Source organism: Mixophyes fleayi, chromosome 1 (genome assembly GCF_038048845.1).
Source record: "Mixophyes fleayi isolate aMixFle1 chromosome 1, aMixFle1.hap1, whole genome shotgun sequence".
Classification (NCBI taxonomy): domain Eukaryota; kingdom Metazoa; phylum Chordata; class Amphibia; order Anura; family Limnodynastidae; genus Mixophyes; species Mixophyes fleayi.
The window spans coordinates 122,011,177-122,027,632 of record NC_134402.1 but is presented as its reverse complement, the minus strand read 5'-3'; the positions used below and the strand labels follow the sequence as shown (position 1 = coordinate 122,027,632).

At 37.0% G+C, this 16,456-nt stretch overlaps 1 protein-coding gene across 1 annotated transcript in view; it reads left to right on the top strand.

Moving 5' to 3' along the window:
- The window catches only part of FAT4 (FAT atypical cadherin 4), a 182,148-nt gene that overhangs the window by 142,689 nt on the left and 23,003 nt on the right, over nucleotides 1-16,456 (top strand). Inside the window, exons 7-9 of the mRNA XM_075200053.1 lie at nucleotides 8,783-8,963; nucleotides 9,890-10,137; nucleotides 10,525-14,874. Coding sequence (XP_075056154.1) covers nucleotides 8,783-8,963; nucleotides 9,890-10,137; nucleotides 10,525-14,874 — 4,779 coding nt within the window. The remainder of the gene's footprint in view (nucleotides 1-8,782; nucleotides 8,964-9,889; nucleotides 10,138-10,524; nucleotides 14,875-16,456) is intronic.

Sequence of the window (16,456 nt, the reverse complement as noted above, 5' to 3'; positions counted from 1 at the left end):
CCCCGCCCCCGACCAAATAGTACTGCTGCTGAGCACTTAAAAGGGCCCCCTGGATGCTCGAGGCCCCTGGGCTGTAGCCTAGTTAGCCCTATGGTAAATCCGGCCCTAACACTGATCCATCTTTATCCTATGCCAATTACTGGGAGGTGAACCAATTATAAAAGAGGAAACTTGCAGTAATTTTCTTCATTTCCTTTTGTCATCAGTGGTAATTTGTGAGTCATTGAAATAGTCACATACTTACAATGCACCCAGTGTCTGTTTTGCTATCACTTTCCCATAGGTGCATATAATAACTACAAGTTTACTAATAAAAGCGTTTAGGAATATCCTGTATGCCAGGTTTAAAAGAACATCACTGTATGTGTAAAAAAATGGATAGGAGTCAACATGTAAATGCAAACAAAAACATTACAAATCATTTGATTTGTTTTACTTTATTTTGTGTGTTTATGAAAAGCATTTCTTGTAAAACTATACTTGTTTAATCTTTATTTTTGATCAGCAAAGACCAATTACAGTTGGTAAACGTTTAATTTTCTGCTCAATGCCCTGTGGCCTTCTGTGTTCAACATTGTCACAACAATAATACGATAGATGTCGGTCGGATGGACCATATCTCAAGTGTATTTAGAGGCATGTAATCTGTAACATGCCATTTAGTACTATATAAGATGTAGTATTTATTAATCACAAGGATCACATTGTATATAACTATTAGATGGAAATAAGACTTTAAGGATGACTTTTTTCTTGTGGATGTAATTTTAGATTATTTACATTGCTACTCTGGATAAATTATAAGACATTTAAGCTGAGGAAAGTAAAACAAACACACTTACTTTACACACGTAAAGTATCAAATATTTTTCTCTAGTAAATTTGCCAATTTAAAATGAAATTTGGTATCCTCCCGTGCTGTACTAGAAAACATCTGGGTATGATTTTATTGATGTAGGATGAGCTCAGGAAAGTGGTAACTCACAAACAGATTGATTGAAAATGTTAAGTAAGGACACTAATGAAACATTTCGTACTCTGAACGACTGCATCGTCTATCCTATTTATTGTCTCACTGCCATCAGCCGCTCAGTCATTTCCCCAGTAGAATACAGTCTTCAGAACACACACAAATCATCCTTTGCAGGACACATTTAAATCTTTCAGCTATGCTTCAGGGAGAATTGTTTAATGCAGTCACTGGCAGACAAACCAATAGAAAGTAAAGCCATGTGCTAAGGTGTGAAAGTAGTTTACATATTAGTTAAAATAAACTAACAGCTCGTCCTTTAATTTCCAAACAACGCTCAGTTGAACCAATTTTAGTTCATTTTTTCTAGTGAAACTAGTGAAATATTTTCCAAGATTCTTTTTGCTACATCTTCTTTTTTCTGTTTCATATAAATATCTTTAGAGTGATTTTCATATTAATATGTATACCTTATTGCAAATATTTATTATACAACACTGTATATAGTATCCTTAGGCTTATCGAGTCTGCAAATTTTGGTCACTATAAGCATGTGACTAACTTGGTATCTCTTAGTAGAGTGTGGTGTCCACGGACCAGTGATGGGCGACCTTATACACATCAATGGCTGCATGTGCAGCCTTCTAACCTTCAATTGGACGTACACTACCCTCAATCTTAGTATTAAATACAGTTTTACACATACACCTCCTCTTCTCTCTTACTCTGCTTCCTTCTTTCTCCTTCCCCCCAACACACAGCTCACCACCCCCAAAAATACAAATTTAAGCCAAAAAAGTTAGAAATGCAAAAAAAAGCCTCCCCAAACTCAAACTACCTCTGCATCCCCAACGTGCCCTCATTTGAGCACTTGACACAAATTGCCCCACATGCCACTCAAACACCCAACTTGCCTTCACCATGGAGTACCAATGATCCCCCACCAATAGTTAAAAGCTAATAACAACTAATTAACTAATAGCCACTAGTTAACAATTAATTTCCACAATATCACGTTCATACATAGTTGATGAGGTTGAAAAAAGACACCAGTCCATCAAGTTCAACCTATTTTGGATCTCCTGCGATCCTGCACTTATATTTGAAATTGATCCAGAGTAAGCAACCGCCAATCTGTTTCAATTGTGAAAATTCCCCCAAACTCAATACTGCAGTCCTATTTTACCCTATATCCACTACTATCCTTCATTTTAATTAACGGTCATATCCCTGGATACCCTTTTCTGCTAAAAATTTGTCTACCCCTTTCTTAAACATATCTATTGAATCTGCCATCACGAACTTCCCTGGCAATGAATTCCATATCTTGTTCACTTATTTCTATCTCTGCCACGGTCATGTGACTCAGACTGCTTTGCCGCTCTGACTTATTGAATATCAGTCACAGCAATAATATAAAACTGGACAGAGATGAGGCACATTAAATGAATGTTTTCTTCTGGGCTTGTGGCCATCATTGAGTGCTAACATTTTTATGTCAATTTTAAAACATGGCACAACCTATTTTTCATGCGTTAATACGCACTAACAATACAATGTACTGTATTGGTAAAAGTACAACACCTTAAAAATGCATGGAAGACAAGATAAAATGTCATCACTAAAACATGTCCAAAACGCACGGTGCTTTCCATGCATCTTATCCATTTTCTAATGCATATGTGTAGAAAAACAGGCTGTACAGGGGTCAGGAGCTTTTATTTTGGACAGCTTTCCTGTGCACACATTGTTTTTCATAAATGTATCTCTGGTCTCCCAAGAAGTAGGTCTAGTTTATGACACTAGAAATCTTAAAATAAGAGATGGATATTTTTTCCTATAATTCAGAGTGCTGGTATATATCGGGATTATCAGGATTAGTGGGAATAGCCACCTATACTGTTTGACTGTGTTTGTTTCCCATTATTTTTGCATAACATTATTGTCCTGGATTTCTGTTTCATTATAATGCTATAACTTAAAAATCGTATTATATTAAAACTTGAAAAATCTGTTATATAGTCAAATAACCAAAAAATATACCACATCAGGTGCAGGTGCTGTCACCTAATTATTCCTGTAATGTGTCTTGATCAGCTTAGACCATTAACGAGTTAGCAGACATGTTAGTGATTAAGAGGCATAAGGCATCAAAATATTAATGGCTCATGTATACTATTGTATTGCTAAGCTGTAGCTCAGAGCAGATGCTTTTCCTAATTGAATTAGTACAATGTGCTATTAATTAGATCTTATTAATGAAATAGTGTTCTAAATATATTTGGATTTAACAGTTTTACAGAACATTGTGAATTATTAAGGTGTTTTATATGATGATTCTGTATATTTTCTGAGATAAAATGATGTGCGGTTGGAGAGATTATTTCCTCAGTAAGTGGAACTAATTAAGATTGATGATGATGTTATCAGACACATATGTTACTGTGTAGGTTTTAGGTCAAATTTGCTGTCCATATGCAAGAAAACCATAATTGTCTGCACAATATATTGCCTGAATATTATACTTCACAATGACAGCATTTTTACGACTTAATTTAAATCAGATTCATTGCAAAATGTTTAACCATTAAATACCATATGTCACATCTGTCCTACTTTAAAGAAATCAGAATAATTATTAAATTAAGCTTATTAAAAATCTGCTGAATAAAGCTCATGTTGACTAAAGATCATAGACACGCTAATTGCTAGAATTTAATTTGTCACATAATTATGTGTTGTTTCACTTAATCAGTAAATCGTCACTCCATTTTGCTAATAGTTGGTTTTATTTTGTTATTATATTGTCCTTCCACACAAGATTGCACATACAGATGGCCCCAAAAGGAAAAAAATAAAATAAACAAAACAACATGTGTTGTTTCGAAATCAAATAATAAATAAATAAATAAATAATAAAAGTGCAAAGTGAGTTGTGCTCACCTATTTTGAGTGAAATTCCTTATACATTACATATATCACACAACACATATATGTACGATAGATAGCTACATAGATAGATTAAATTAGACAATAACAAGACAATTAATGAGTGCCATGAACACACACAATGAAGCCAGATTAGTAGATAGATATAAGTGGCTGCACTCACATACTTTGTTTTGCTGCTCTATTCTGGTTGGCATTTGCGAGCAACTGGCATTTTAGTTGAACCGTTTGAGTCACAGCACAGGTGCCATGCTCTGTGTTCCCTGCTCCAGTGGATAGAACCTACAATTTACCAGGTATGCATGTACTAGATGCAAGAGTGGCCACAACATCATCATCATCATCACCATTTATTTATATAGCGCCACTGATTCCGCAGCGCTGTACAGCGAACTCATTCACATCAGTCCCTTCCCCATTAGGGCTTACAGTCTAAATTCCCTAACATATACACACAGACAGAGAGGGAGAGAGACATTAGGGTCAATTTTGATAGAAGCCAATTAACCTACCAGTATGTTTTTGGAATGAGGGAGGAAACCAGAGCGCCCAAAGAAAACCCCCGCAAACACGGGGAGAACATACAAACTCCACACAGATAAGGCCATGGTCAGGAATTGAACTCATGACCCCAGCGCTGTGAGGCAGAAGTGCTAACCACTGAGCCACCGCACTATTGTCTCTTGCTCTGGGTGAAAGAATTGACCACTGACACTGTTCATGACTTGTTCCATGTTGTGGAGAAGTTGGTAGCAGAGAATGGAGACTGGATTTTGAGAGAAGGAAGCAGAGATATTTTGAGCAGGGCTGACAAAGGGTTTGGAGCAGGAAACAGGTACTTTTTCTAGGATGTTGTTTTGGAGGAAGACTGATGGAGAAACAAGTCAAGCAGTAGCAATGTCCTAAAATGGGCACCGTATGACGTTAGCTTTTCATAGTAACACAACAAAGAGAGTGTACAAAAGCTCTCTTCCTCATCATGCAGATTATTGTCAAGGGATGCTTTAGGAAAGGCTTACTGGTGGTCCACTAGTGAATGATTAGAAACCCAGTCCCCAGCAGTAACTGCTATTGCAGGGAAATCCAGGATTCTGGGAAACGAGCCTGACCAAGAAAAATAGAATCTCTCACCACAAAAAATGATATTGGTATTAGACTCAGACTGCATAGTTAAACAGTTACCAACTTGCTTTTTTCTGTAGTCTTCATGACTTCATTTAAACATAACTCTGTTGCTCACAGATCACATGTCAGAGTACAATATTTATTGCTCTGAATTTGAGCTTTCAACAATTCAACAAAAACTGATTCCCTTTTGTAGGAACAGTACATAAAGCCAATCAAATATATAGCTTTATTTAATCACTTTAAACCAGAGGCAATTACATGTTTTCCAGAGAAGACCATATAATGTTTGCTACACATCCTGAGCCTTATGTAGAGTTGGATGCAAATCAACTTGAGTAGCGTTTAATATAAATTGCATTACTGTGCACAAAAAAGACCGCATGCATAGCAAGTTGCATCTTGCCCATGTGACTCCTTGCGCTCATAGAAGCGGATTGGTGGAAGCAAGGAGCGTGCAAGCGTAGGCCGAGTGCAGTAAGGACATGCTCATGTAAATGCCACCGATTTAGACCTGGGCGCAGACGCAGATAGGCCTGTCAGGAAACATATCTGTTGTGGTTGCTCTACCCCTAGTGTAAGATACAAACTGATAATAAATGCATCTTTACCCCTCCCACTGACCTAATCCAAAGCATTATTGTTAATTCTATGTTATGTTAAATATCTGCAAATTTATTTGCATTAATTATTTATTTGCATTATGACCGCTGCAGGAAAAAAGATTTCACTTTAAAAGATAACAAAAATTATTTGTATTCAATGGTATTTAAAATGCTAAATGTGACATTCACGTTTATGAGTAACACGCCTCTTACACTGTTATGTATATGACACTTTGTTAGAATATTAGTTTGTGAACAATTTAGGTACTGCGTTCAGATATGCTAATGCTTTCATGTTAAATTCTCTAGGCTTTATCTGTAGGCTTGTAACCTTGGCTGTAAACCAGATGCATATTCATATGTCTATTTCAGGTATAGACCAGGGGGTATATTTACTAAGCTGCGGGTTTGAAAAATTGGGGATGTTGCCTATAGCAACCAATCAGATTCTAGCTATCATTTTGTGGAAGGTACTAAATAAATGAAAGCTAGAATCTGATTGGTTGCTATAGGCAGCATCCCCACTTTTACAAACCTGCAGCTTAGTAAATCTAGCCCCAGGTGTATATACAAGGTGTTCAGTCGTGGCCGCATCTTGAAATGCGTCATCATGTGTCTTTTGTTCAGATGCAAGTTACCTCTTTGTTTTAGATGAAAATTGTGTCTAACTTGTATTATACATATACATATAATACAAATGTTTGGGTGGAAAGAAAATGTGGAATCATAGAACTCACATGTCCATCTAGTGCCCCTGTGCTTAGCCCTTAAATCTTTTACACAGGTGGAACTTGTCTTTAACCAACAAGAGGTAAAAATGTGGAAGTGTGACCAGAAGGACTAACCTGGATTTTTTAACAAAGCCCCACATTATATTGGTGGAACTTGATGTTAGTTACCTTTGGATTTTACATCCTTCTTGGAAATCCAGAATCTATGCACCTCTGACAGAGGAAGATACCATGATAGAAAGATAAATATTATTTTGATTAGCACCAATAGTTCTCATACAAGATGAATGACCCCTAGATCACACTGCACTACTGTTCTCCTGCTGTGCATATCAATTCAACTAACATTAGATTCTAGAGCCTTGTATAACTACATAAGTACAGTAAAGCACATAGAAATAAACCTTTTAGTAGTATGTCAGAGTTGATTGGCTGTACAGCTTTGTAGTAGTATGTCAGAGTTTATTGGCTGTACAGCTTTGCCACTTTACCAGCCTGAAGACTCCTGTTCCTGTCGACAGACTGTTGACACTGTTAATATTTCAAGATTGCAACAAAATTCCCGACTAAAATATGTTGAGCATTGAATGTGCAGACCTTGACGTCTTCTTCGTATATTTCACACCGTCTGCTTGTAGGCAAAATGCAGACTGTCTAATGGTTGAAAATAAGAAGTGGACAAGAGATATGTAGCACTATGTCAGTTTGTTTCTTTTCCTCAGAACATATTGCTCCATCAACTGTAAACCCATTCTTACAGGCTCTGAAATAGTTCAATTCAGTTGGACATTACAGAACATTAGGGAGTAATGTATCAAACCTTTTAAAATGGATAAGTGGAGGTGTTGGCCACAGGAACCAATCATATTCTAGCTATCATTCTCCAGAATGTACTCCATAAATGATAGCTCAAATCTGATTGGTTGTCTTGGGCAATATCTCCACTTTTCCTTTTGATACATTTACCCTTAGATGTTTTGTAATTTCTAGTAAAATGTGATATATTTTACTAGATGCCGTCATCTAGTGGAAGTTAGCGGGGCACACTGTGTAAATTGTTATAAATTGACACATATTAAATGAGAATTTGAAAAGGAACCTATTTAGTAAACATTACCAAACTTGTAGCTTTGTAAAACAAATTAAAAAAGGGAATTTGTCCAGAAAAAGATTTACTTGTTAAACATGGTGAAAGAACATTTTATTACCTGTGTAAAGTGACAGACTGAACATTCCTTTCCTCTTAAAGTAATTGTGGAAATCAGGAAGCAATCACACGCTTCTTTTCCTCTTACATTTTATTGCTGTTGACAAATGTTAAATTGCCAATGGACGTTTCATTTTTAAAGAAAAAGCACTCAGCAATTTTTTTTTATCTCAAGAACATTACTTGTCATTGCCAGCAAAACCTGTCATTGGCTACGTGATGAAAACAGGGTGGTGTGAAATGAGTCAGACTAATAGGTTTTATGTTGCAGCAAATGTGCTAATTCGGGAATTTTACTTACGTCATTTGTTGTCAATTTTTTTAAATATAGCCATTACAGTGTCCATATGTTTCTGCATGCGTGTGTTTTAGAAACACTGTTAAAATACACTTGTATCCTATTTATAAGCAGGGCTTACTTTCACATTATCTTCCGTGAGTGTTCAATGCAACATTATTGTACACATTATGTCGCTGCATGTCATATTTACATTTATTCTAAAAGGATAGAATGTGTGCTTCATATTGCAAAGCAATAACATCTGTACCTAGGGGGGTTTTAGGAAATATGGTGCCTGTGAAAAAGGTCCTGTAACCCATAGCAACCCAAACAGACATTTACTTTGATTTTAATCTTATTGGTTGATATTGGTTAAAGCACATTTTCCTTTGTAGCAGTTTCATAAATATGCACTTCTATATTTGTACCAACATAGGTATATATATATTGTGTGAAACTAGTTCCTGACATTTTGAAATGTGTTTTTGAATACTTCTGATACAGACAACATGCATTATAACTATAAATAAGCAACTCACGAAAACCTCAGCCATCTAATAAAATTAGGCTGTTGTAATAAACAAATAGACCATCTTTCCTTCCAATGACTGCCGTCTCTGTCTAATTTGCATACTGGGTCCACTGGCAATAACAGGCCATTTAAAAAATTATATCTACAAGTATTTCTGTAACAAATAGCTTAAGTTAGGTTGATTTATAGTAATTAAAACACACATACAATGCTTATCAGCATGCTAACATGCTTACAATTGTGTTTGCATCCTTCTCATATTTACTAATACATTTGCCAAAATGAGACATTAATCAATTTTTTGCCTATTTTTGAGATGTCTCACAAATGTCATTGTATTTTAACTTCCTTTGGTGATTATTATGATTATTATTGTTTTATAGGGTCCCCAGCCCTGACTGGAACAGGCACGATTACAGTGAACATTGATGATGTCAATGACAACAAACCTGCGTTTGCTTTAAGTCAGCATTTTATAAGTATCCCAGAAGACACACCCACTGGCACAGATGTTCTGCTGGTCAGTTGTTCGGACCCTGATGCTGGCCTGAATGGTGTTGTTCGGTAAGCATTGTAGCCTACGCTTCCGCTAGTCTCATTCTGTTACAAGTTATTCATTTCATTTCTACCCTCTATTTCAAACAACCTCCTGCTGTCAACACCATTTGCCTTCATGTGACAAACCATAATTTAAGGTATTTGCCACTACTATATTCTTCAAGCCGAATAATGAGGATGTTAAGTTGTATTGACAAGCCAAATGCTACCTACTGAGTACTTGGGGAATTCAAAACAATTTTTTAGTAGTTATTAATTAAGTCTTCTGTGCTAGCCGGCCTTGCTATGTAGGGAGTCTTTTTCAAGCTTGTAAGAACATTACTGACCCATCACTTTATATTGCTGGAGCATTACATATGTAGACTTTCTATTTTTATTTTCTAGATTAAGTCAGTTCAGAGGCAAATTGACAAAATACATTATAAAAATAATGCAAACTTATATGTTGAAATTGCCATTTACTTTTTGTAATACATTCAATGGCTCATTTCCCACAAAAGAAAAAAACTAATTAAATTGGTCTTTTGATTGTAATGTAATGCATTTGAAACCTATATTTAGTATTTAATTTTTCATAAAGGAGGTTATTTACTTTGGATGCAGATTATTAAGAGCTAGGATTTAATAGCCATAGTTGTAATTTTAAAGTCATTTAAAATGATCGTAGAGGTTTATTTGAAGCAGAAGCAATGTTAATAGAACATTAAATCTGCATCTCAGCTTAGTATTCATTAACAGAATACGTACAATTTAATGAGTTTCCCCAGAGTAACTCATTTTAATGTTCTGTCTCAAGGGTGCTTCTCTGTAGCCAGTAGAAAGCTCTATAATATAGTCTGTGCTAAACCGAAACAACATTTATTTAGTTTAACAAAACCAGTTTTAATGTGCAAATATTAACTGTTTATATCTTATCTTGTATTTTTATACAGTTACAGTCTGGTTGGTGGGAATTCTCAGTTTACGATTAATCCCTCCACTGGTCAGATCATCAGTAGCTCATTGTTAGACAGGGAGATAAAGGACAATTATACATTGCTCATTATGGCTACTGATGGTGGGTCACCTACCTTGTCAAGTTCAACAAGTGTGACCGTGAATATCCTGGATGTAAATGATAACCCACCAAGATTCCTACATCATCCATATGTCACTCACATACCATCTCCTACAGCCTCAGGTAAGCATTGGCCACTGCTGGATAATATTATTCTGCAATTAGGAGCTAGTGGCTTTTTTCTTAAGATACAATATATAATATAATTACTAGTACATTTATTGCTATCTGGTGCAAGATTACCGTTGTAAGAATTTGCTACTATGAACTTATGGAAAATGCCAACTCTTTAGCATAAAGAACTGCAGAATTGTATGACATTTGATAATCAAGTTTCCTAGTTTGTGTAATTTTGTGATAAATTAAACTGATCGCTATTCTACAAGATGACTGAATATTCAGATACAGTACTGATTTTGAAATACTCTTTGCACTTTATGTGAAAATGTCTGCTTTTAGTTTTTGCTTTTTGTTATCTAAATTGGTCTTTATTTATTTTTTTCCGTTTAGACTCATTTGTGTTTGCTGTGACAGTAACGGATGAAGACATGGGCTCAAACTCAGAGCTTCATTTTTCTTTAAAAGGTCGACATGCAGAGAAGTTTCACATCGATCCACTGCGAGGTGCTATAAGTACTGCACAGTCGTTAGAGGGTGCCTCTGAGCTAACATTTTCTGTCCAAGTAAAAGATGGTGGATTTAATTCCAAATCCGATTCTACCACAGTGACTGTGAGGTTTGCTAACAAAGCTGACTTCCCACAGATACGAGCTGATGAGAAAATATTTGTGTATTCTGAGAATGAAGAAGTAGGAACACTGGTGACAACAGTCTTTGGATCATCAACAAGAGGCGGAACCTTATCTTTTTATATTGCCAGTGGTAACTTTGGCAATACATTCCATATTGATGAACTAAATGGACAGTTTTACATCAAGAACCCGTTGGACTTTGAAATCATTTCAAAATATGTCCTATGGATTGAAGCTAGAGACATGGGCTTCCCACCATTCTCCTCTTACCAGAAGCTAGAGATAGATATTTTAGATGTCAACGACAATATGCCACAATTTAGGCAAGACCCATTCATTGCCGAAATAATGGAAAACCTGTCGCCACGCAAAATACTCACAGTTTATGCTAAGGACAAGGACAGTGGCTCCAATGGCCAGATGGACTATGCCATAGTTGACGGGAATAAAGATAACTTATTTAGTATAAATAGAGTTACTGGTGACATTAGAAGCACAAGGCTACTGGATCGAGAAAAAGTTTCTCAGCATATTTTATCTATCAAAGCTTCGGACAAAGGGACTCCTTCCCAGAGCTCAGTAGTCAAAGTTATCATCAATGTTTTAGATGACAATGACAATGCACCACGATTTTCTCAAATATTCAGTGCATCAGTTCCAGAGAATGCAGCTCTGGGTTATGTAGTTACACAAGTTACAACTTCAGATGAAGACTCTGGGGCAAATGCAATTAGTAGGTACACCATTGCAGACACTAGTCTGCCTTTCCATGTAAATCCCAGTACTGGTGTGATTACAGTAAGCAGACCAATAAACAGAGAAGATAATGATCGCTACATTGTTCGTGTCTCTGCTCACGATTCTGGATGGACCGTAAGTACGGATGTGACCATATTTGTGACAGATGTAAACGACAATGCACCAAGATTTAGTAAACCATCGTATTATTTAAACTTTCCAGAAACAACTGAGCCTGGAACTAAGGTTACCCAAGTCTTGGCATTTGACCCAGATGAGGAGCTCAATGGCCAAGTATATTATTTTATTAAATCCCAATCTGAATTTTTCCGAATTAATTCTACTACAGGGGATATTTTCAATAAACAACACTTAAAGTATCAGAACCCCAGTGCATCAGGAAACATTAATATCAACAGACACAGTTTTATTGTCAGTTCTTCTGACAGAGGTAGCCCCCCTCTCATGAGTGAAACTACAATATCAATTAACATCGTTGACAGCAATGACAATCCTCCGAAATTTTTGCAGAGTAAATACTTTACCCCTGTTGCCAAAAATGCGAAAATTGGCACAAAACTAATTAAAGTTACAGCTGTTGATGAAAAGGATTTTGGACTTAATTCACAAGTGGAATATTCTCTTTCAGCTGAGAACATTGGCGGAAAGTTTGACATAAGCAAAGAATCTGGCTGGATTAGTGTGGTATCATCTTTAATGATGGATTTGCATAAAAACTTTATGATTAAAGTTACAGCAAAAGACAAAGGCAATCCTCCACTGTCATCCCAAGTAATGGTTAACATTACTGTGACTGAGGAAAATTACCATACACCAGAATTCTCTCAAAGCCACATAAGCATAACTGTCTTGGAAAGTTTTACAGTGGGAGCAGTTATCAGAACTGTATCGGCAAGGGACAGGGATACCTCTATGAATGGAGTAATCACGTATAATATAACTGCAGGAAATGAAGCTAGTCTCTTTGCTATAAACACTTCCACAGGTGCATTATCTTTATCCAAAAACCTTGACTATGAAGTGTGCCAAAAACATGACTTAACCATCAGTGCTGTTGATGGAGGATGGGTAGCTAAAACAGGTTACTGTGTTGTAACAGTACATATTAAAGATGTCAATGACAATCCTCCTGTTTTTCAAGCAGAAGAATATTTACCTAGGGTCATGGAAAATGCACCAAGTGGCACAACAGTTATACGCCTGAATGCATCTGATGTAGACTCTGCCCCTAATGCAGTTATAGCATATTCAATACAATCATCAGATAGTGACCTTTTCGTAATTGACCCAAACACGGGTGTAATCACCACTCAAGGTTTTCTTGATTATGAAACAAAACAGTCTTACCATCTGACTGTGAAAGCTTTTAATGTTCCTGATGAAGAACGCTGCAGTTTTGTGACAGTTACTGTCCAACTGGATGGTGCAAATGAATATGTACCTCGATTTGTATCCAAAATGTATTATTTTGAGGTTTCTGAGGCTGCCTCTAAAGGAACTGTAGTTGGGGAAGTTTTTGCAAGTGATCGTGACTTGGGTGTTGATGGGGAAGTACACTATTTAATCTTTGGCAGTAGCAGGAAAAAAGGCTTCCAGATTGAGAGAAAGACAGGAAAGCTGTATGTCTCTGGTCTTCTAGACAGAGAAAAGGAAGAACGAATCTCATTGAAAGTCCTAGCTAAAAATACTGGTAGCATTCGTGGTGCTGACATTGATGAAGTAAATGTGAACATCACTATTCTTGATGCTAATGACCCCCCTGTCTTTAGCTTAAAATTGTATAATGTGCAGATCAGTGAAGGTGTACCTCCAGGTACACATGTCACCTTTGTAAGTGCCTTTGACTCCGATTCAGTTCCTAGTTGGAGCCGATTTTCCTACTTTATTGGTGCTGGGAATGATAAAGGTGCCTTTTCAATTAATCCACAAACAGGCCAGGTTACTGTTACCACTGAACTAGATAGAGAAACTACACCTATATATAACTTTACTGTGTTAGCTATTGATTCTGGAACTCCATCTGCAACAGGAAGTGCAACCTTAAGAGTAACCCTAGAAGACATTAATGACAATGGACCTGCTTTATCTACCACTCAAGGAGAAGTCAAGGAAAATCATAGAGCAGGGACTCATGTGATGACACTACAATCCACAGACTATGACCTTCCTCCAAATCAAGGTCCATTTAATTATTATCTCCTTAGTACTGGACCAGCTACCAGTTATTTCAGTCTGAGCCCTGGAGGAATGCTTACTACAACCAGAGAAATTGATAGGGAACAAATTAGTGATTTTTTTCTATCTGTTGTGACAAGAGACTCTGGATTTCCACAAATGTCATCTACAGGAATTGTACATGTTAAAGTTATCGACCAAAATGATAACCCATCTGAATCAAGGACAGTTGAAATTTTTGTTCACTATTTTGGAAACCTCTTTCCTGGTGGCTCTTTAGGCAGTGTGAAACCTCAAGATCCAGACGTTTTGGATAGCTTCCACTGCTCTCTTACATCAGGCGTCACAAGTCTCTTTAACATTCCAACAGATAGTTGTGACCTTCATTCTCAGTCAAGATCTACTGATGGAACATTTGACCTTATGGTTCACAGTAGTGATGGTTTACACAGTGCAGTAACGAATAACGTCCGAGTTTTCTTTACCGGATTCAGCAATGCTACAATAGATAACAGTATTCTTCTTCGTATAAACATACCAACTGTTAAAGACTTTTTAACCAATAATTACTTGCACTTTTTGCGTTTAAGTAGTTCACAGCTTACTGGCCTTGGAACTGCAGTACAAGTCTACGGGGTGTTTGAAAAGAATAACAGGACCTATGTCATGACAGCAGTGAAAAGAAGTAACAATCAATATGTCAACCCAAGTGGTGTAGGTACTTTCTTTGAGAGCATCAAGGAAATATTATTTCGGCAAAGTGGTGTATGGATAGAATCAGTAGATCATGATTCATGTATGCATAATCCGTGTCACAATGGTGGAAGCTGCATGAGAAGACTTGCCGTGAGTCCAACCGCAACAGTTTTGGAAAGTGTTCCTGTAATTATAGTGGCAAATGACCCACTTCAGACTTTCATATGCAAATGTATGCCTGGATATGAAGGGAATTTATGTGAAACTGATATTGATGAATGTTTGCCTCTCCCTTGTCATAATGGCGGATCCTGCCACAACCTAGTAGGAGGATTTTCCTGCAGTTGCCCGGATGGCTTTACCGGAATTGCTTGTGAGAGAGATATCAATGAGTGTATTTCAAGTCCATGCAAAAATGGTGGCATATGCCAAAATTTCCCAGGAGGCTTCAACTGTGTCTGTAAAGCTGGTTCCACAGGTAAAACATAATGACAATATGTCTAAGAATAAATGCTAATAAACATACATGCAATATTTAGAGCCAAAGGATAGGCTGTGAAGGACAAATATTTGCATGACACAAGAGCATGCTGGGGCTTGTAGTTTTACCTGGAGAGCCACAGGTTATGCCTAGGGTACGCTATTCCCCAAGTTGTTTTTGGATAAAGTATTATTAAATAGGAATACAAAACAGGACGGGGTTTATAGAAGATGAGGGGATTAAGGAACATAATGAGCTCTAATAGAAGAGTTAGTTACACATTTGTAGACACTTAGGGGCATATTTACATAGGATTCCGGTCCACAGTAACGCGCGTTACCACGGAAAGTGCGCAGTATTGCCGGTAATACGGTACCGCAATAACGCAGATTTTCGTACGCAACCCTATGGGGTACGAACGAAAATCCATGTTATTGCGGTACCGTGGGTTAACTTCGCGGCCCGTTCTGGCGTGATCCCGCTGACCGGAAACGTAATTGAATATGCCCCTTAGTGACATGAATGTCACTGTACATAACATACAGTTAGCTTTTCGTTAAACAAAACCAATGGGATAGAAATAAAGGTTAGTGGACAGCATAGAACAGTCCAGTAAGCCAATTTTAAAAGGTCAAACACTACTCTCAATAGACAGCTATGAAGAAGTACAGAAATGTATAAAGCCAACAAGAATGAAGCCATTGCCATAATATCTAACTGCTTCACAAGATGAAAAATAGTCACTGTGGTGGGAAGCAAGTGAATTATAGATTGCAAATAATATATTGTAAGCTGACACATATCCTCTTAAAGCAATTTTAGCTGCATTTAGCCAACAGGGAGGTGACCAGGCCATAATAACACACAGTTACTGCTGTTATTATACACATGTAACTATAATTGGCATAATAATTTCATGAAGCTTCATTTACTAATCCATCAACTGGAATTTGTGCAATTATATTATGTTCATACACCTGGGCAATTGCCCAGCTAATAATTTGTAGGACTTTATTATTATGGATTAAACATCCCGCAGTGCTGTCAAAATGAAATTGTGCATACATGATCCCAATTCTGCAACTTATAATTATAAAGCGAATAAAGCAGAAATTTACTGAGCATCAGCAAAATAAACAACCTGTAAATACATTATTATGCATGATATACAGAACTGTGCATTTAGCTAGGACATTACTACAAATTACAGGACCCCATAGCAACATTTTCAAGAAGACATGCGCCATAACCCGATTCTGCTCCCGCTCTAAAGTTACACTTACCACACCTACTGAGATTTGTCTTATGCCAAAACAATACACAACCCTGCAATGCACTGTTTCTGTCCTCACTTATTTGACATTGCTGAACTATATGTACATTCCTTTCTTCCTCAGTAGCTGTGAAATCTGACTATTGAGTGGGACTTGGCACATGTTTTCCTCTTTGTCCTAGACCCTCTCTGCTGCCGAGCAAATACCAGTTGCATGGCTTGCTATGGCCCTTGCATATAGCTAAACCATCTTGTTTATAGTGCAAGTACAGTATATAGTCTGTGTTTAAAAAGCATATAATTGAA